At 42.9% G+C, this 23,098-nt stretch overlaps 1 protein-coding gene across 8 annotated transcripts in view; it reads right to left on the minus strand.

Moving 5' to 3' along the window:
- Window positions 1–23,098, minus strand: part of SGCD (sarcoglycan delta) — a 378,321-nt gene that overhangs the window by 127,009 nt on the left and 228,214 nt on the right. For 4 of the 8 annotated variants that reach the window (XM_054079590.1, XM_054079588.1, XM_054079587.1 and 1 more), the window contains exon 3: window positions 5,043–5,228. In XM_054079590.1, coding sequence (XP_053935565.1) covers window positions 5,043–5,228 — 186 coding nt within the window. Of the gene's footprint in view, window positions 1–5,042; window positions 5,229–15,025; window positions 15,157–15,926; window positions 16,082–23,098 lie in introns of those variants that run through there. The other 4 variants (XM_054079592.1, XM_054079594.1, XM_054079591.1 and 1 more) reach the window with 4 other exon arrangements.

Genomic DNA, 23,098 nt, shown 5'->3' on the forward strand with positions numbered 1-23,098 from the left:
TAACCCTACTGTTTTCCTGTAATTAAAATGTGACAGGTAGTTTACACACAAGAGGGAGTAATTGTATTGGAAATAACTGTTCATAACCAAATTTTAAAAGCTCATTTTTCTTATCTATCAACTTTTAATAAAGAAAGCAAGATAATAATGATATTTAGCATTTGTGCCACCACCTGCAGCATTTTGTCTTTCTAAATTGCTAACATTTCATTCAACGATGCTAAAACATACCTCTTCAGCTCAGAACATAGCCTTCAGGGGAAAAAAGAAGAAAAATCTCAACAATTGCAGTCATTTGTTCCTGCTCAATTGAAATCATAAAATATGGCAGTAACTGATGCTAAAAGATCCAAAGCTTCAAAACCCCTTGCATGGTTCTGGATAGAGAACATAGACTTTGCACATCCTGTAGTTAGGGAGCACCCCAACCTCAGCCTGACCAGGGCAGCAGGGGAAGATCCCTCTCTCGCTGCGTCCGAGGAAGACAGAATGAGGGAGGTCATTGCCTGCCCATTTCTACACTGCATTTCCTTGAAGGCACACTCATGGATGGCACAAGTAGCCCGCGTGGATTTGCACAGACCTGGAAGCAGCACATGCTCTCCTGGCTCAGAGGAAGATATCAAGATTGGCTTGAGAAGGGCCTCCTGAACACCAAAGTTGCACAATATTTTCCTTACAAAGACTGTGCTGAAGCCTTTGCTTTGGATGATTCTTAGAAGATAGTTCTCCATTAATTACAAGTCCTGCAAGCTGATTAGGGGAAAAATATTAATTTTCCATTTATTGATGTTCACAGTCTCATAGAACCTGTCAATATATAGGCCTACAGGATGCTGCATGCAAACTATCCCAAAGAGCATACAATAAAAAACAAGGAAAGAGTCAAACGTTTGAAACACCAGGGAAGGGCAAAGGAAAACCAAAGGATCCTCAGTGGTTTGATGGGCAGACAAGTAGGTGGACGTTTGCCATTTAACTGCAGCCACAAAAGGACGACTGTCTCTCCTGTTTAGACATTAGTCCTGTTGCCTAAAAGACTATAAACGGCTATTAATGGATAATGACTTAGACTCCTTACACTGTTTAAGATATCAGGTACTGTACGCCACCCTTGTGGAAAGAGGTCAATACACTATTATTGCCCATTACCTGAGACTTCTGAGCCTTGAGTTGTTTAAAATAAAGTTATTGGTTTGCTCGTGTTCATGTATGCACATCTTCGGTTGTAATAGTCAGAAACTAATACAAGAGGAAGCTTTTACAAAATGGTTTAAGCTTACTAGTAACAGCTGAAATAGAGATCCCCAGCACATCGTAGGCATACAACATAAAAGATGCATGTGTTTATATACACAGTCATGGGCAAAAGAGCTACGTGACTGGATGTAAATGCAGGTGGATCATAAAGATGAAAGTCATTAAGAGCTCTGGCTCCAGCCTTGTAATTGGATTGGCATGTATGAACCCTTTGGGGCTGTGCCAGCTTCCACTGAGCTTTCAGCAGCTGGAGGTTGAGCTCTCCACTGCACAGGCATGGCAGCAGGATACAGCCCAAGCCTGTGCTGGACCTGCAGACTGAGTGGCTGAGTCACAGCCCGCAGGCGTTACTGTTTTCTCCTGAAACCCAGTGTATGCAAACCACATATTTCCATCAGGCTGTCCAAGACCTGAATGAAGTAGAGTTTCCTTTACCTATACATCATAGGAAGGTTGAGTGCTGGTTGGTGGTTTCTGCCTCAATTAGGTTAGGTGACCTTCAGGGTGCATTTGGGTTTCAGCCCAAATTGGTGGCTTTGGTCCAGATTCATTCTGTGGTTTGGCTTAAAAATCAAAGTAAGGTTTAGAGGTAGCATTCTTTACAGAGCTTCTTGCAGTCCCAGAGCAGCACAGCCCTAGTGTAAATGAATGGGATAAATGGACCTGGCTGTGGGACAGGCAGATGATATTTGAGGTCCTCTCCAGGCCTGTTTTTCATACAGCTAGTGCCTGATAAAGGCATTTAAAACCAACTGGGTGAGAAGGGAACAACCATGCCAGAGGACAAACGGCAGTGACCAACTGGCACCACACAAACCTGACACTCCTTTGACAGCCATATGCAAAAAGCAATAGTTATCCATAAATTTAAGCCTTAAACATTCAGAGAAAAGCATGCAGAGGGGAAATAAAGAGAGATCAAGGCCTGACATGGAATTAGAGTGGATGGATACTGCTACAACATGCATGAGAAAGTGTTTTCTTTTCCCTGAGATTGTCTTGCTTTATCACCTCCTCCCTTCTTCACTCCCCATTAGCAGCATTTAAAACACCTCTGTTTTCTTGAGCAGGTTTGCTGTGCTCATTAAAATACCGGGAGCACTTATTGGCTATAATGAGCACTCATCAAACTCTGATAAGTGCCAGGACTATTCTGTGGAATTGAACAGACTCAAGTTTTAGGAGGAGAGCTGAGGGATGGGAAGACACTGGAAATACAACATTTTCCACAAGAAAAGAACTACAAACTTTCCCATCCTCTTTTACTCTGCAAGCCCTGGGGTAACTCAGACCTGCCAAGCAGCAGCTATCACTTACTGACTACTCGAATCATTCCCCCATCCCAGAAGGACTCTCAGCCTCTCTTATCAGAACAGGAACAAATTAAAGATTTTCCCATATTTACATCTCCTCATTTGAGAATTTTCCTACATTTGTTATTTAGAGATAAAAGTCTGCCTCTAAAAATTCACTTAGCAAAGTGGTTTTCTCAGCTTCAGGGAATGGTGCAGGAGGGATTGCAGAGGAGGATCCAAAGCATCTGGTGAAGCTGCAGGAGAAACAGGCGATCAAGAGATGAGTGGGTGTATATCAGGGCAAGGATCACATTTTACATGCCCTGTTCTCATTTTTATATCCAGGTGGCTGTGTTGGAGACACACACTCTGACTAGCGTGGCCATGCCTGTAACCATAAAGCAGCTCCCACTGCAGGATTCAGTGTTACAGTCTGTGTTTTTATCACCAAAAGCTGTTCATTGTCTACTAAGACACAAAGATATGAATTAACTAAAAACATACCCAAATGTACTTTTCTCTGGACTAATCCCCCAGTGAGTCACAGAAGGTGAGTGTTTAAGAAAATGGAATCAGAAAAGAGCTTGAAGATCAGTGCATCCCCCATAAATGTCACTGAATATCCTGGTGGGGTGGAGAGAGCTGCTAGAAGGGGGTAGTTTCTGAAAGTATCCCTTGAGATGACCACTTTGCAGATGCCCTGCAAAATACAAGGCATCAGGAGGAGGCTGTAAGGGAGAAGGGAGTGGAGAAGTTCACCCATCTTCCCAGGCAGTTTGTAGAGAGCAGACTGACCACCACCAAATAGCACAAAGCATGGGACTGACATACAGAGGTCATGTTTACTAAAGAAATAAAGTAGTATCCCTGAAAAGTGGGAATCTGAAATGTTTTTATTTTGTGCTTGGGCTGACACCCATACACTGCAGCATACGACCAAGTCTTCCATCACCTCAGAAATACTTTTCAACTAAAAGACCACAATACAGAGCAAAATACATACTGAAATAGCATTAATTTCCCAAGATTAAATAACTGGTCTGTTTAAGCATTAATTGCTCCATTTTGGCTCACTTCACCCACCCAAAGGAGCTTTCTGTGGATTACTGCTTTATAACTGCTCGCTCCCTAAGCACATACGCATTGCAATCTTCTGCACACCTTGACATCATCCTGGTTAGCGAAAACTAATGCTACAAGTTCCCCTGACACAGCATTTTGTCTGCTGGATACAGTAAGCCAGAAATTGTTTACTCAACTTCTCATGGCCCATTAATGACATAATGTTGGACACAGCTGTTCAGGGCTTCACAAGACCGAAGCAGAGAATAAATGCCAGGAGACTTCAAACATGCTGCTCACACCAGAGCCTGCCTGGGAAAGTCCTTGAAAGTGGTGTAGGGGAATTTATCGTTACAGCTTCCTCTTGAGGTAAACCCAGGATTAAAGTCTCAAACTTAGTTTATCCTGAAGAGTCAAATGATCTTAAAACAACTCCATCTGACTAAGGTGGCAATGACTGCTTTGAAGAAGAGGAGAACGATAATTTCATTTTCACTCTTCTTGGCCAAATTATCTACTGAAAAACTAGAACCTGCCATATATGAAGACTCGGTAGCTCTGGAAGTGGGGCATGCCTGGGTCATACGTCCTGACTTTCCATGAGTTTGAGCAAGAGAGGTGAAGTTCACCCTGTAAAAAGGCAATTCAATGTCAGGACATCCCTTAAGATCTCGAAAAGACTTTGAACAGAGTTCAGGTGGTGGCCAGAGTGGCTCTAGGCCCAGAACGCATCATACGCCCCAGTGTAATCTACCTCCCAGTATAGCTGCCCAACATTTTTATAGGGGCTTCAGGAAAGCTAACCTCGGCCAGGGGGTCTATGCAGCAATGGAATACTGCTGGCAGGACTGATGTGCACCAACAACAGCACAACAACGATGCAGATATGCTCCACCTAAACACCACTCTCAGAAAGCAACCCTGGAAATTTTAATTTTATTCATGAAACTTCTGCAACCACATCATTCATCACTATGGAATAACAGGAATCTTCCTTAAGAAAAAGGCAAATCAAGTTTCTTGACTTCCCGGTCATGGTGAAAAGCAGAAAACGTCTAAGAGAAAGGCTCAAACCCACTCCCACACCCCAGTTCAAAATAACCTATTTCATTAAATTAGAAGTACTTCATAATTGAGAACTGGGAGAGGGTGTTGTATATTGTTTACACATATGCATGTGTCTATATATAGCAGGGAGGAGGAACATGATTTGCAATGCTGAGCTGATTCCCCAGCTTGGCAATACTGCAGACATCTCCAGCAGAAAAGGAAGATCTTTGGGTAAATTCGTTCCTCCCTGTAATAACGTCTATCCATGGCAACTAAAACATCCCGTTATCCAAGCTGTATATGAATTCATGCTCAGAGAAAACACCACCACCCTCCCTCATCTGCCCCAGACCTTCCAGAGCAACCCCTACTTACAATTGTGAAGTTCATAACCTTCAGAATCCAGATGGTCATAGCAAGGTTCACCAGGATTAAAATCATTAGGAGCAGCACAAAGAAATAGAGGCATCTCTTCCTCCAGCCATAAATCCCCACTTTGTATACCTGGGGTCCTTCCGAGGTCTGCATGGCGCTCCGGTGTGCGTACTGTTCCTGAGGCATCTGAAATGATCACAAAGAAATAACGACATGTATTAAGCGGCAGGAGAAAGACAATGACAAAAACTGCTTATGTCTGTGCCTCTTGGAGGGTTTTGTTTTTTCTTTTCCAGAGTTTACCAGCTGGGCAGCATCTCTTCTGATATCTTTGTTCTGCGTTATTTTTCCTTTCTGCTTATGTTATGCAGTAACATACCAAACCAGAATTTTACGTGTTAAATGTGTATATATATTTATAAATACACACAAACACACTGTCTAAAGGTATCCTACGGAGATTACTCTTGAGTGACTCTCTTCACCGCCCCAGGTTTTGCAAGGCAGGCACTCCAGGGCCTCTAAGGATCCTGAGGGGAAAATTTTGCATGCGTTTGGTAAAAGCAGTTGAGTTCAGCAGTTTGTTTTGAAGATGCAATATTACTTCTCAGAGGCTTTAATTTAAAAAAAGGAAAAAAATATCATCTCAAATAAAATCATTTCTTCCAGCCAAAGAAAAAAGGCAAAGAGGAAATGTTTGTCTTTCTCCTCTATGCCCCCCAATCTTTTTTAACCAGATAAACCTGAAGACCCAAGTTCTCCAGCTGTCACAACCCTGACAAACTGCCCCCAAATATCTGTGCTGGTTTAACAAAGAGTCTGACGCCCACTGCAGGCATGGCATACTAGGACAATACCAGGGGCCAAAACCAAGGGAAGAGGGCAGGAAGGAAAGCAAACAGCGCAGCAGCATCCCCTGGAAGAATTTGCTTTTCAGACCTCTGTGGCGAGCCCTGTCCCACCTCCTGCAGCCTGATACCTGGCTTGCTCTGGGCAGCCGGAGATCTGGCTGTCCCCACCATCAATGGAAAGAGACAGGCGCTTTTAAACAGCATTGCAGCCTGCTGGGACTGCCACTGCACAACGGTTGTGTGCGAATGGCTGCGTACATACTGGGTTGTGATTCTGGGAGTATTTTGTGCGGCACAAATTAAAGTACGTATGTTCTTGTCCTTCACATTTGGGGTGCAGAGGATATCCACTTTCATTGGCTTCCTCCAGGGATCAGTTTCTTACATTTTCAGACTTTTTTGATGCACAGACTGAGGATATCATCTCTAATTACACATAGTTTGCTGAATGTTTCGCATTTTAGACTCTAGACAGATAAGAAGTCACCAAATGTGTCCTTGCACTACTGATTCAACTCCACGGGCTTCTTCCTCAGGGTATCTGGCATTGACGTTTGTACTTAGTGAATTACAAAAATCACATAACAGAAGGAAACAATGCGAGTTTCTCTCTGTGGGAGTGTGATTCGCGAAGGCGGAATGAGACAATGGTAGAAGTTAGATACTCATTGATAACAGCTTATGTTTGTTTACCATTAGTTTCCAGTTTTTTTCCGTTACTTTTTTTGCTAATAGACTCATACTCCAGTATCTAATAAAATACAGCAACGGTGCAGAGCCCATTGCAGGCCAATGCAAGACGAGTTTCTTCATGGCACAACTTTTATTCCAGTAGCATTGCACCAGGGATGAAGTTAACGCTTGATCTTTGCCGCTCCAATGCTAAAGCCCACACACTTGAGGAAAGGGCTGCCTGAAGAATGAGTCACCTTCTTTTTTACATTTCACTGGTCCAAAAGCTGCTAAGACTGTTTTCTAACACTGCCTGGGGTTGTCACCTGCAGAGCAGGGCAGCAACCACCTCTCCCTTCCTGCACAAGCCTTTGCCCAGACTGAAACCGTCTCAGGTGCTAAATAAATCCACTCAGGCACTAAATTCTTTTCAGATCAGAAGCATTGACACGTTTCTCGATCTGGACATATATAGATATATACACACACTCACATATAAAGAAAAACCGACTTAGCAGCATATTCAGTGCTCACACCCCTGCTCTCATCCCAACAGCGAGGCTCCTTTGGAGGGTGGAGGTGCCCCTCTGGCCTCCTTCTGTAACACCTGCAGCTGTGTTAAACCCCTCCATGCAAAATTCATGATAGTGGCAGAGAACTGGAAGATTATAAAAGATAACAACACATGAATTACTCCTATCAGTTTCCTCTCAGGTTTCCGAACCATTCAGTTTTAAGCATTTTTCCCCTATAAGCTTAAGAGCCACAGCCGGGCACCACTACTCTCCTTTTGCGGGCAGCTGCCAGGCTGAGATCCCTTCTCAGGGTGCTGCCTGCATTTACAATGCTAAAACTAGAACAAGATGAGTTTCAGCCAGCCTGTCCACGCCTCCAAGCCTGCCTGCTTTATCCAGCTTTCTCAGCCGGTCTAAAAAAAGGATCTCACACCCCCCCCCAACTATGCCTCATTTACAGCCTCAGACTACCCCAGCCTCAGCTCACGCCATGAAGATCTGCAACATCAATTAATGCAGATGATCATATATCAGGAGGAGCCAACACCTCATGGCAAAAAAGCCTGTTCTTAGCACTGGTCGCCTCAGCCAATTTACCCAACTTGCATTAAAAGCACATCGGCGAAGAAAGGTGTGTCTGTATTATAGAGTAGTTTTCAATACTGTACACAGGTTCACCATAAATCACTTCTGCCATTCAGATCAACTGGGGTATCTTTCTCTATACTGCAAAACCTCCCGAAGCCCTGACTGACCCGTAGCATTTACCAAGGGGAAGAAAAACAGGTTGGTGACAACAGATCCAACTCTGTCTGCACCACTAACTTTGCTCATAGATGCCAAGTCAGCAACTACGGAGGGCTTTGCAGCACAGAGCTCATCAGAGAGAGGAGCTGGGTCACCAACAAATACATGCACTTGGAGAAAAAAGTCCTTTTTACATTGCTACAACCACTCTGATCTGTGCAAAGGGAAAACTTAAAACAACAATAAATTACAGAGTTTCCACTACCTGAGGGAAATTATAACCACAACTACTGCACAGTCAAGGATTTTATTGCCTAATATTTTAACAAGGGATCCTGGAGAGCACATATTAAATGCAGCCTCTCCCTCAGAGAAAATGAATAAATTGCATCTCTAACCCTCTCAAATCATGGAAGAGGCTTGACCAATAAGAAACAATATGAAATACTCAGCTAAAAATATCTTTTTATTGCAAAACTTGTTTATTCTCTCTGTGTCTCTCTCTCCCCCATTTTGGGTTTTTTTCTTTGCTTACAATCTCTAGGACGGAGAAAATGGCATAACCAGCCAGGGAAAAACTTTGCAGATATCAAAAGAATTTATAGGAACAGAACGTAACAACAAAGAACAACTTGCATCCACACAGCAGCCTGATTTCGAAAATTTCTCTTGCTCCAATAAAATATTCAGCTGACGCCTGCCCTAACAGAGACAGAGCAACTAAAGTTCTACAACACATATTACGAGAATGACTTATTAATACGTCACAAACTTATAACAAGAAAGTGACATGGGAACCATAGAGGACATTCTTTCTATAACTCTCACACAGGTACATTTAAAGCTATATATGATTTCTAGCTGGTATTTCCTCCCGGAATGGTGAATTCTGAAAGAAAGTGCTCATGTTTGTAGTTCTCCAGGAAGAGAAGGCAGAATGATGGACAGAGAGTGCTGAGGTGTGTTAAACAAGCGAGTAGAATAAGGTGGCCTGCAAGGCAACTACACAAGGATGTATCTGCTATCAATAATCTGCTCTGTGTGGGAGGGAAAATAACCCTAGTGGCAATTTACATTTTGGCAACTTCTCTTGACTCAAACTAGAAAGATCTAAAGCATCAGGAAGAAAAAATAAAAGTATTGCTGAAAGGACATCCAGTGGTTGTGTCTGCAAGGTTCTCCCCCTTTTCTATTACTGAGCTAAGGGGAAAGGATTCTGGCTGCTTAACAGGATGGGTGTGTTTGGGTTTTTTCTTGCAGGAAAAACCACGCAATTTCATAATAGTGATGAAAAATAATACTGAAACAAATATAGAAATTGGAAAGAGTAGCACTCCTTCCAAAAGTTGAATCTGAAAGTGTCTGCCTGCCATGAGAGGGTTTATGGACACACACGCACAGCATTGGATCACCATTAGCGCATGCACAATCCCACTTACAATAGAAAAAAATGCAGCATGGCAAATCTTTGTGGTTTAGCCACAGACAGCATTACCATGACTACAAAAGTATAGCCTGGAACTCGGATAATTCTCCAAGGAATTCTCGCTGCTGAAAAAAAAAAAGACGGGTAATAAGTTTTTGCACAAGAGCTGCGCACCGAGTCCTTGTACAAAAATGCTGCAAACAGGACCTTATAAAACATTCAGTCCATTTAGAAAAGCTATTTACCCTTTCACTTTAGCATACTTTAGATTTGGTCCATGACAAGAGAGATTTATTGTAGGGTTTTTTTAAGACCACTAGAAGAGTCATGTCAGTGCGTTCCCTGATCCACACGGGTGCCTCACTGAGTACTTCTGGCAAAGAATCTTCAAGACTTTCCCTCAGTAAAGCTGAAACCTGACTCGGCTGAAAGGCATCACAAATCAGAACCGGCACTCGGCTTCCAGAAATCACATCCGACCCTACTAGTTAGGGCAAATCCTTATATTCCATGCTCCTCTCTCTTTCACTATATCCCTCCTGCCCCAGCAGAAAGCTTCTTCCCCAGGGCACATAACCCGGATTAATGGTTCATCACAGAAGAAGTGTTTTATACACACAAGGACGGATAAACAAAGGTCCCTTGCAAACACCTGAGCTGTAACATCCCCTGGCCACATTGGCTTTATAGGCTCAATGAAAGTGCAAACAAGTTGAGGCATGACAGAAGAATCAATAATTTTTCTGTGTCAGGGGGGTTTCTTTGATCAGCACTTAAAATGATTTTGTGTTTAGAAATAGAACAGTTTTAAGCTGAAAGGTGGTGTAATCTGAGAAGGTGCCCTATCTCTTATGAGCCCACTCTAAATTTGCTGCTGAAAATGCCCTGGAGCTCATCAAACCAGCTCACTACAGCACAGACCAAAAGCCCCCAAGCCACCCACAGCAGACACAGTATCTGACCTCCCTGCCAGCTTGCATATAACCAAAGTGTAACAACTTCATCAGAAAAACAAAGAGCATGGGACCCCAGGCTAACTGTAGCATGGTGATGGGAACACGTTTCTGGAGATGAGAGAGACAGGTACAAATTCCCTCGGGTCTGGGACCTACATCTCCCACATCTGCCTTCTCTTTGTGTTCGTATCACTGACATCCTCTTCTCTTTCTCTTTGATTTTTTGAAACAGAAACCTTTTCTTTTGGGCTGAAATGACAAACACCCCCCCCCCCCCCAAACCCCTAAATCCTACAGAGGTGCTCTCTGCCATATCACTGGAAGCCAATGTACTTCTATTCATTAGCTGTAAACGCTCTGCAGATTCATCCTCTCTAATTTCTCTGTCTTTTAAGTGCACACTATCCACTAGGTTCAAAAGAACATATTTCTGGAGCATGACTGAGAACAAAATTTGGCATGAAGAAGTGTGTTTTGAGCCATCTATCAACAAGACTTTTTGCCTCTCCACTCCCCATAAAACTCTCTCTTGAGCCCGACACTCCCAAGCCTATTAATCCACCAGCATCATGACCCAAAATTGATTTATGGCCCCGCACAAGGGTCAGACCACAGCCTGGATCTCCATAATAGGATCAGGCTCTGGAAAATGCCTTCTCACTTGCAGCTTGGACAGCAAGGGCAGAGTACTGGGGAACAGCCTGGAGGATGAAATACTTGCTGGGGCATTTAAAATTCACAGTATTTTGCTGCAGCACCATCTAAGCATGGCCTCTGTCTCTGCCATAAGTGTCCCCAAAGCTAAAATCTTCTCTCTCTGCTTGTCCCTTTGCTTCTGTCAACAGTTTTAATCCCTCCACACAAGGGATCAAGATTTCCACGAGTTGCAAAGACCATTATCACAGGTATCACTGTAATGTGATACATGGCCAGAGACACAAAAAGTGGAAGGAAACATCCTAAGGAATGGGTTTTGTTGTTTGTGGGTTTTTTTTTCTGATGAGTGTCTATCAGTGGGATGCATCACATACAGGGTTTTTCAAATATCTAACGTGATTCTGGGAGACATAAGCACACAAAGAAGCTTTTCTTGGTCCATGCTCTGCCTGGTTTACTAAGAAGCACCTCTTTCCCCCATCCCAGCCTCTTGTATCTTGAGGAAGTTGGACTCAGCACAGCAGCTGGGGACACCTTGGGGATTCATCTTCAGGTAAACCTTCTCTAACCCTGATCTCCCGGTGCTCCAGGCTACCCCTTGCCTCTAACAACTCAAGAGTTCACGTAATTTCCCCAGTTACTATGGGTGACAACATTTCAACAATAAATGTGCTTGAGGATATGGGCATTGCAAAAGCCTCATTTACAAACAAGTATCTTCAAGCAGATGGATTGAACGAAGAGCTGAATTAGGGACTTCTGCTCTGCTTCGTCAATGCCCGGCATTCAAGAACCGCTTACAGCAAAACTAAATAATAGAGTTTGCCATAACAAAATAAAGTAACTTGCAGCTCCATGTCTGAATAGCATCTCCTAAAGCAAAAGTGATACTACATTATGATGCTGCAAGAGTCTGTGAGGAAAGTAATGCGACTACTGCTTCTCTCCTCTGAGAAGAAGAGGAATATGCCTGTTTTCTTATTTATGAGTGTTTCTTCCAACTTCTAGACTTTTTTCAGTTACTTCGTCTCATTTTTTTTCATTTTCAGAATTAAGGAGGAAACTGAAAGGAAAGTTAACAAGGAAGTTTCTGCAGTGAGTTCTTTTAGTATCAAGCTAGTCAACAATGAATGTCTTTCACAAAATGCCCTACAATTTGTAGTCATATTTTCATGCTGCATGCAAACATCATACTGGCTTTGCTGCATTCACACGCTGGTTCCTTTGCACCACTCAGATGATGTGAAGCAATCGTAAGCCTATGTCCACCTGTGCCAAGTTTATAAACACTCTTTCCCACTGGAGTGTCTCAAAGCAGGATGAGCAAATATGAGAACTACACTAAAATAGCCAGCAGCAGGTGCAACTGCAGGAGGCTGGAGGAACAGCAAGAGGGATATAATCAACTGAGCTCAAATCAGAAAGCGAGCTACAGGAGGTGATATTTTGCAGACTTCTGCCCCAACACACTCTCACCCCACAGTACCAAGAAAAGAGATATGGCTTGTAGGAATGTGCAAAGCAGGATCATAATATGGATTTATACTGCTGGAATCCAACCGGCATGGCACAAATTGAGAACTGTGGGCTTGAGTGTGTGCCAGAATCCAGACTAAAGTCTCTGCAGTGATCCTGCTCTCACAAGTTAAAACTTGTTTCGCTGCATCTTCTCTCCACCATCTTCCCTCCACACAATGCGCTTACTGTGCTTATCCATTTGTTCATTTGCACAGCCACACTTGCTTTCTAGCTTGCTCTTAGGGGGGACCAGGAGAAAGAAAATACATATTAATGTGTTTACAGCTCTCTTATCTGTATGCTTGCAAGATCAAGAGACTCTCCAATTTCTTTTTCCACACAAGAACACACTCTTCAGTCCTTTTGGATACAAAGCGGAGTTTGAATACTAACCTGGGTGGCGCTGCAGAAAGGTCACCTCTGGCAAGGGAAAACTCTCAGAACTGGAGAAGAAATCACCACCTCCTTTGTTCAAAGCCAGCCCAGGGCATTGCAAGGAGCCTCCCTTGCCCTGCCTAGACTCAAGCCCACCTACCAGCATCTCCTCTGTGGTCCTATCAAGAGTGAGTACAGCAAACAGCCCATGATCCAGATTGATTCCATACCTGATGAAGACCTGTGCTGCTAATCTCACCCAGACATGGGACAGGAGCACCTCTAAAGCCAGGTACAGCAACGCAGCCCTGGCTGCTTCTTGCTAAGACAGGCATATTCCAATTTATTTGTCTCTTTGGCTCCTCTACACTGATGATCAGATTTGGGAGATGGGATGCTGCATGATCAGAGGCAGGAACTTCATTTTTTTTTTTTTTCTTTCTTTTTTAAAAATAAGCTTATAACTAGCCGTGAAGATGTTAACAGGCTGACTGGGTGCTAAATTAACAGCTGCTGAGAAACGCAATAGAGCTCCAAGTCTGCAGAGTAAGATGGCACCCTGTGAAGGCTCAAGCAGTCCAGATCATACGAGAACTTCATTTAAGGCAGCATTTTCACCGCAGGTGTATTTTCTGCAAAGCAAACTTTGAGCCTTTTCATTTTCACTATACGCCTCCCTTTTCCACAGCTCATCCTATCAGCCTTCTGGAAGCTATAGTGCATCCGTGTCTCATGGAGTATGCCTTGCTGCACCCAAACCAGCAAAATTCTCACTTGGCCCAAACCAACCTATTTCAGCGGACCATCTCTTTCAGAGGAAAGAACAGATACAATGGCAAGGAGAAGACGTTCCTAAACACATTTCTCTTTTGCCTTCATTACAGACAATCTGTTTGCATTAGATCAGATAATATTCCCACTGAAGATCCAAACCCACTGAATCCCACTCTTTCCAGGTAGGGCTTGCTGACTGCCTGAGGTTGCCTTTATCATTTGGAGTTTTCACGTACAAACTTCACCAGCATTACTGGGAGGAAGCTCTTGCCCTGTCATATATGGATCTGATACACTTTGGTGGCAAATCTCACCTCACCACTGAATTTTTCGGATTGCCAACATGAATGACTGTTTGAGCCCTGTACATGCAGGATGCAGGCAAAGGAAACCGTAGGTCTGCTACCATGAACCCAGCCAGAAACACTTAGCGCTGTCCCACTGTATAATTTAATATCCTTAATTCATTCCTTGTTGAAAGAAAAAAAAAATCAACAGTACTCTAAAACACAGCTAAAAAGCATTTTCAACACATCAAATAACATTGCTGTGAAAATCCAAGGAAAAGGCACTGGCAATGGCAAGGAAGTTTCTGAAGCTACGCGAGGCGGACTCGTCCTGACACCTCTATCCGCCTTGACAAACACACTGTACCCTAACTCCCAAACACCAGCCTGCCATATAAGGTGCTGATAGCTCTGCAAAGGCAAGACAAGCTTTAATGCTGCAACTGAAAGGATGAGAAAGCATTGCCTAAATCTGGCAGGCTCCTAAAGAGAGAGTGAGCTTTTTATCATAAATGTTTCTTAAGTTATTTGGGGAAAGAAGTGCAAAGCAGAAGAGAAGTTGCAGATGGAACAGCCCCTAAGTTAATGTTTTTCCTTCTAATCTGCTCTCCGTGGTTTCTGTCTGTGCTGTCTGTTGTAGTTTGCTCATGCTTTATAAAATACAGGAAAAAAAATACGTAGAGAAATCACAAGGCAATGATTATTACTGAATTGCTGCCTTTCTGCACAAGCTAGCTGTTCCAGGAACTGCCAAACGACCCCCAGACAAACACGCTTTCAACTCATTAAACAATTATAATACAGTGCATACATAAATTACTTTATTGTGACTGAATCACATTTTTCATAAAAATCTTCAAGCGGCACATCGTACAGAGCCAAGCTTTTGGTGGCTTCAGGTGATATACATACTTACAAACCAAAATGAAAACGTTAGGAATTATTTGGATATATTTGGATTCATGCAGCCAGAGATGCAGCTCAGGAGTTGCTTTGCCTGCAGAACTACCACTGAAGGAAAGTTAGCCAGAAACCATCGCCCAGCCTCAAACTACTCCCATGCCTTTGTAAATATGCCACAACTTCCAATTCTCAACCCTTTTTTCTCTAAACAACAGTTTGAAAGCAAGAAGCCTCTTTGCATGAGTGCCGAAGAACCACAAATCGCCCCAGCTACAAGCGGGAAGGGGCAGCGCAGCCCTTACCTCTCCCTCGGCAGGCGGATGACAACCAGAGTGGTGCTGGAGGCTGGGGGGAAGATGCAGCCGTGGCTCTCGGAGCAGCACGAGGCCTGGCCTGTGCTCATGAGCTGCCCCTGTCAGATTTTCCAACAGCAGAATTGCAGCCAAGTCCCTGCCCATGCCTGAAGAATTTCCTGAACAGCATTCCCGTTCTTTTTCTAACTGCTTTGAAACCACACTGTCTGTACTTCAATAAGGCTTTGTCAGGCCAAGTTACAGCTACTGGGCTGGCTCCAGATAGCAATTGAAAACACATGTGTTTTGCATTAAAAGCCCCCTTCTCCCCACACACATTCAGATACATACACCCCCGTCTGCACTCAGCCCTGAAGCCTGCACGTCTTTGCCTCTGCAGCTATAAAGCTAGCCATTTTGGTTAAAAAGAATAAAAGATTACATTGATGGCATTTTCTTCGGGAAGAGTAAAAAGTGGGAGGGAGGGATCCCATTCCCACAGATAACACCTCGCCTCGCATGTTTTGCTAGTATCAGCGGGCGACAGGCGCCCAGGTTAACAGACAACTTTGCCAAACCCCAGCAAGCAAGGAATTAAAATTTAAGCTCACCACTACTCTCCTCTTACCTTTGCCTCTCTCTCTTCTAAAAACTGCAAGAAAAGAATCATATTTTTAGAATCTCCAGACTCAGTTCAGCACATCAGACCTGTATCCTAATCTTGACACGCACTCATGTATCTGCTTATATTAAAAATAAAACAACTATTTTAAGTACTTTCATCTCTCTCTGCTTTCCAGCTGTCCTAACCCTTACAAATATTTTGAGCACCTTGCATCTCCTTTTAAACAGCATTAATATTGTTCTGGCATTGGGTTAAGGAAAAGAAATAGAAGATATGATGTTATACCTTTAATCAGAATGGATCCCAGTTCTTAATATCTGTAATCATTTCCAGACGGCACCATGGGTCAAGGCAGCGAACGTGGGCTCTGCAGCTCGAGATGCCCTGCACCTAGCATGCACCCATGAAGAGGAGCCAGAGTAGAAGTAGAAACGCTCATGGATGTCCCCCTTATTTCACCACGGCTAAGTCCCACCAAAGATGAAGCACAGCAGCAGAGTTGTCAAGGTAACAATACAGAAAAGAGACAGTTTAAAGAGAGAGAGTTATATTTTTCCCTCTTAATGTTCCTTTTCAAAACTGTGCACTCCACTTCTACCGGCTTATTCTGTTCTGTGATTTACAGAGGTGCGGCGTCCAGATGAAGTGTTTACAAGAGACAAATGCAGCCAGGGACTGGAAATAATTGAAAGTCTTGTGCATGGTCTGACCCAGAGCTCACTGAAAGCAGTAGGAAGACTGTTGCCTTCCATGGGCTGTGGGTTAGGTTCATAGCGAGGACTCCTTTATCTTCAAGAAGGTGAGATCTGCCTTTCATGCACCAAAAATGAGATCTTACAAACCCCAAAAGGATTGCACGTACGGGGATCACACAGCACTACATACATCCAACTCATTTTGAGGGCTGCTGTGGTAACACCATGACCGGCTTTCACCCGAACTCTGCCCTGCCACCAAAAATGCCCTTTTCTTAACTCCACACATTGCTCAGCAATATTGCCCACTCACCCTGGCAACGTGCACAGGTTAGGGTCTGGAAACCTGGACCAGCACCCCAACTGCACGGACTGCAGAATAAGATGATATTTGGCAGAAGTCAGTATGAAACCACCAAACCATTCTGCCTCTGTTTGCAAGACTATAAGCCAAGTGAAAGGCATGCCCACAAGCTACACACGTACAACTGCTGGTGATAGCATTTGAGATTTATTTGCACAGCTTGTGAGGAGTCAGTTTGTGCCAGAACAGAAACCGCAGACTTTTGGATTGCGAATCAGGAGAGCTATCAATGCAGATAAAAGAAAGTCTCATAAACTGGTTACAATGGCAATCTTTGGCTTGGCAACCAGTGATGGCAAAAACCAACAGCACCTAAAATTTTTGGAGTGTCTAAGTATAAACAACTCATATAAACAAGTATATATGAGACAAAAATATGAACTGTGCATTCAAGTAATCAGATTTTCAGTTGTACAAGATAACGGGGCATCTACAGAGCTATTTGCAAGATGATAGCAGTCCTTGCCTTCTGTCACAAATTTCCCAATGGTCTTCCTTCAGCAAACTAGTTACATGTGGTGACAGGCAGTAACTTCAGTGGATCGACATGTGTTTTGAGTTAAGAACATGCTTCAGAGCTTTGTGGTCCAGGACTTACAGCAGCCTGGCTCCAGCAGGGCCCATAGTCAAATCATTTACCATGTGGCAGGACCACATTTTGAAATTATTCCGTTCTGTACACAAATATGGTAAATTGGAGGTTTTCAAATTTTTCTCAGTGTATGGACCCCTAAATATTTGTCAAAGGTGGCGCAAATCCCTGTAATAATTACACAGAAAGAGATTTCTACATATCTTAGAAAAAACTCTCTTTTTCTATCATTTTTCAGAGTTCCCTTGGGAGCAGTCTACAGGCCTCTCACATGTTTGTGCATCACAGGCTGGAAACTACAGCTGGAGATAACTTAATCCCTTATTAAAAATGTAAATGATGTCTTCTATTTGTATGCCATATTTTCTATCTTCAGAATATTTATGCAAGCTAGCAGCATGCTGGCAGGTAGAGACATGGGCAGGTGACAGCATTAATATTGCATTTTTTTCCATTGGCATAATTAGTAGGCCAAGTCTATAAATATTTACATTAAATCTGTCAGGCATCACACCAACCTTACTGATAACTTAAGGGTGTCTTACTGTAAACTGCATTAATGCCTAACTATTTTGTCATCAAGCAACACATAAAATGCTCCTTCAAGCTAAGCCACTTTGACTAGGTTGTTTTTATCTCTTTCTCATTTAGGTACGAGGTTTAAAGATGCTGCAAGCATCAGAACTGTGGCTCAGGGACTGTTCTATTTTTCTGTTATTGAGCTATCATTTGTATTAGTGCCAGTGCTACCAAAAATATATGAACCTTGCAACCGTAAAACTTAAGTTGATGTCGACATAACTATCTGCGTAACTGCTATTATTTCTCAGTACTGGCAGGGTTATAAGGATTAAAAACCTGTACTAGAGCTCTTTAGGAAGATAAAAACAAATTAAGCCCCCTCAGAGCTCTAATATCTTTGCAGCTGGAGACTGGAACATGTAGGCACTTGCATTTTTTGCAGAAGATCCACTCTACCTGGATTCATGAATTTCTACACCAAGAAATATATGAAACCTACACAATGCAGGAAGGAAAATTTATTCTCTACCATTTATACCTGTCTTGCATTTTGGCACCCAGCATTTTCTTGAAGCAGCTGAAAATGATTTACTATTTATTGTTGACGTTGCAGTATTCATAACTAACTCCATTTAACTGAATTATCTATTTGCACAGAAAATGAAACTTGGAATTCTCCTGCCTTGCAGATTTCCAGGGAGTTGTTGAAACATTCCCACAAAACCTTCCTAAAAAAATCAGGGCAAAACAAGTATGCAGAAAGAATCAGCACGTAAATGCAGGTGTGTATGCACTTGGAGTGGAGGAAGAAGTCAAAATGAAAATTTTAATATCTGAATGAGATAATTAAGCAATCCCTTGTTCAAGCGTTCCCTCTTGAAATATCACAACAAAATAAACATAAATGTTCAAATATTCTTAAACTTCCAATAGAAAGAAACAATCTGCCTAATTACTATTATTATTTTAAATCACCCTTAGCCTTGCACTCTTGCAACAGGTCTCTCGCATACCCAGGTGTAAAAGGAGAAGCCAAGACTCAGTTGAGCTGCTAGATAAGAAAGTTAACTATTTTGAGTCAGGAACAGCGAGCCGTGGGAAGGCAGCTAGTGGCACTCCTGATGGATTCAACCAGCCCCGAGCATCACGAGAGGATGGAGAGAAATGTAATGAAAAAGGGAGGGGTGGATGGGGTTCCCCAAATTTGTTTAGCTAATCGCAGTAGTTGTAGGAGAGGAATGTTTCACTGGAGAGAGAAAAGCCATCTCTGTGTATGTCTGGTTTGATGAGAGGGAGCAAAATCTTATTTAAGCGCTGTAGCTGCAAAGGAATGAAGGCACACAGGTCATCAGGTAATCACTTGCTGGGCTGAGATGGGCTTGTTGGACAAGTGCAAAGGAAATGGAAGAAAATGAAAAAGCACTCGTGTGTGTGTTTGGCTGTGAGGATTGCCTAGAGAGCAACCGACTGTGTATGCAACCGTGCACTGGAAGCAGCCAGACTTGCAGTGCCTACATCCTCACCCACTGCTCTAGTTTCTCCAGCAAAAGTAAATATGGCTACATTTTAGTATGAAGCTATAAATATAGGACTAGTTACTAGATGCAAGATCTTATTCTCAGAAAGACAAAGAGCGGCAGATCTAATGCCACAGTGACCATGTTCTTGCAGTTACGTATTCAAAGATGCTTTGTTTTTCACACAAATGAACGGCTGAGGTGACCCTGAAGTGGAAACTTTGCTTCGTTCACATGACACTCAGTTATTTGGATCCGACTACTAAATCTTGCCCCTTCTATTCATCTGGAATTAGCAAACAGTATAACAGCTTAAATGAACCAAGGGAAACACAACAAAATCCTAGTTTCATAGTAATTTTACAGGTGAGCTGGGGAACAGGAGGTCAGGGCAGCAATTGATGTCACTAGCACAAGGCTGAAAACACAACCTGAGTTGAGGTGAAGGGCTCAAGGAGGTGAAGGGCTGAGGTTTTGTGAGAGGCCAGACCCACACAGCTGCTGTTCAGGGTCTGGAATTCAGAAACATCAGCTTCTCTGTTGCTGCTCTGAGACAAGGATTGAAATGGCAAAAAGTCACCACCAAAGGCAGAGATGTCCCACTGCAAAGGCTCAGGAGAGCCGTAGAAAAGAGAAGGCAGAGGATGGAAATTCAAGTGTCCAGCGTGCCAAAACAACACCAGGCTCATGCTTAGCATTGCACAGGTTGATGTGTAACACCTGCATTAAGAGCAACCTACTCCTAACGGCGACCTTCTCCTTAGGGTCCAAGACACGCAGACTCCCTGAGCCCATTCGCAGATCGCAGCGTGCCTAATCAGAAAGCTCTGTGCCATGTTCCTTTTTCCACAAAAGCAGAGGTGGTATTTACCTGTCAGCCAAAGAGCCACAGCCAGGACCTCATCCAGCCCTCCCCACATCCACAACCACTGCTTTGTAATTATTCTGATGATTCCAGCCATTTGCAGGCTCTTCTCAGAAATAATTTAAGGCCAGTAGAGCTTGTTAATAGGCAAAGTGGAAAGTGTTCCTTTTCATTTCTCTGGCAACATCAATGTAATTATCCTGAATCATTCTCAAACTACGTAGGCTGTAATTTCAAGGCAATACTACTATTACAGAGCCCTGTTCTTCCAGCCAGCATGTGTCATGCTCCCCATCAAGAAGTTATTTATCAATTATTGGAAAGGTCTTCATTTACAAACAATAGAACCTCTTCATTTGCAGTGTGACAAGGAAGCAGGATGGGTGTCACCATGCAAAGGTGTGCCATTTCCCTGGCTTCTACCCCTCAGGCATAAGAAAGTGCAAGAAATTAAAAATAACTGTGGAGATTAATTTCAGACAGATATAAGAGCAAATATTCAGTTGGCCAGGCCAATTAGTGTTCTTCTATTAAAGTATTAACAGTATCCAAATTTATTACTCTACCCCGAGCAGTGGCATCCTTCCTTCTTTCAGAAGTGAGGTTCAAGGTTCACAGCTGCTCTCTAAGCTTTGGTCAGATATACGCTCCAACAAATCTTCACCTCAGCCTGCAATAACCACCTTCAAGGAGAAAAGTTTCAGTTTCTCTGCCAGGTTTATTGTGGTAGGGATTTCTGGAGTACGGATATGCCATGCTGCTTTCATTTAATGCAGCATGTGGCTGCTGGTCAAGCAGAGCTGTTCAGCAGTCAGTGCATATCACAGTCTCTCCCTCTGCACTCACAGCTATTTTTATTCTGTCAAGAAAGAAGCTTTGCTTGTTCTTACACTCAGATATCCTATTACATTGCAAAGTTTAACACCACTCGATGCACCCAAATTTGGCTCTACAGAACAATTTTTGTAGGCAGCAGATCTGTATTTTTATATAAAGCAATTAGCAGGACTCTTGCAGAACACTAATGAGGCAGACTGTCAGTCCATGAGCAGCCCCGGACATTGCTATCTGTTTTAATGAGCTGTGGTGTGTCATTCTGGACACTTAAGATTTTACCATGATCTTGTGAGCCTCTTGAGATGAGCAGCAGTGACCTTCATACAAAATATCTGATCCAAAGGAGAATTCTGGCCCACCTCTTCTCATGACAACGTTTGCCACTAACTATCAGGCTAAAAACTGATGTAAAACATCCACTGTAGAATAAGAAGCAAAGAGGCAGAATTTCTGGTAATCAAAATGATGAGCAATCTTTGGCCAAATTTTGCAAATTCTTTCTCTCTGCTTGTATTCCGCAAGAGGATAAAAGATACATAAAGAAGCTCATGACAGTACACAGATACCTGGAGATGTGGCAGAGTAAAGAATGATTATGCTTATATATAAATAAATGCACACATGTACATATAATTATGTATTTTGAGTTTCAACAGAGAATGAGGAGAAATGTTTAAAAAGCAAATTGATAGGAACATTAAGCTGAGATTGTGTAGAATGTTGGAGCCAGTGGGAAGGAAAAAAAGATGTAACGGCCTGAGAAATAAATGCATGCTTGTATGTCAGTAATCATGCCTGACCTTTGCCAGAGAGCTCAATATAGCACAGGCATATTTGTGAGGATATTTACTCCAAGGACCACGACAAAGCAATTGAGCAAAAATTCCAGACTCAGATTTATCTACAGAGATCTACCCGATGGCCTCTCAATCTCACTATCTCTGCTTCATTTATTGGCAGGTTGTCACAAAGCCCCAAAAGCCATTTAATTGAGAAATCCCTTTACCACTGTAGCTGTTACCTCTCAATTTCTGAGAGGATTCCTTGTGCTTTCCCACACCTACCCAGTTTCTTGAAGCCTGGGCTAGGGGGTTTTCCTGGGCGTTCAACAGTAGCCATAAGGGCTGTGATGTCCAAGAAAGTTAATTAGACTGTTTGTACTTGGTCTGCTGTCCTCTTCCAAATATTTATCTAATTCAGCAGCTGTTAAGGCTTAGCCCTCACTCCAGTGGCAGAGTGGGATGCTGCTACTGCTTCCAGATCCCTGTGTGAGCCAAACACCAAGGATGAGTGTAAAAAAGTTTGGTCCCAAAAGAGTATGGAAGAGAGAAACAGATGTCCCATCCCTTCCTCTGCAGAGAGTCAGAGTCAATATACAACTCAGTTCCTGGACCCATCTTTTCCTCCTACACCCTTACTATTATGGTCTGGGATTACCTGTGAGCACAGCGACCCTACAGTTTGGCAGCAACAAGATCTTTTTTTATTAGGAGGACATAGGGAAAAATCTTATCTCATTCATATATTTTGGAATGAAATTTCATCACTGCCACGACTGATGCCATCATTTCTGCCCTAAATTCTCAATTCTTTCAGGTTAAAAATACCTTCCTGGATTTCCTGATACTGTCCAATGAGAAGCATAAAGGGAGTGAGGGCAAGAAGAGATAAAGAGGCTTTCTGTCTTGCACATAGGCTGGCTTTTTGGGCAAAGCAGCTGTCAGGAGGGCAAGAGAGTTGTTCCTTTCTAAAATGTGAGGAATTTTGCCTGTCCGCTTTTCTCCCCAAATGAAAGGCAAAGGTTTATATGGATGCTTCTCAAAGAGAAATTTTTCATGCTAACCCTCGCTCAGAGACATATTTACAATTACAGTTTAAGTCTATGAAATCACTATCTGGTAATTAAAAAAAAAAATGATTTTTCTTTTTTCCAAATGCACAGGAGGCTTATTCTCGTCATTTAGAAATGTCCTGCCTTCTCTGCTTCTGTGGGTTAGTGGCATGCTCAAGCTGGGGTAAAATTCTCCCCCCGCTATGGCAGGAAATATGTAAAGTGAAAAATAAA

Source organism: Cuculus canorus, chromosome 14 (assembly GCF_017976375.1).
Source record: "Cuculus canorus isolate bCucCan1 chromosome 14, bCucCan1.pri, whole genome shotgun sequence".
In the NCBI taxonomy this organism is placed as follows: domain Eukaryota; kingdom Metazoa; phylum Chordata; class Aves; order Cuculiformes; family Cuculidae; genus Cuculus; species Cuculus canorus.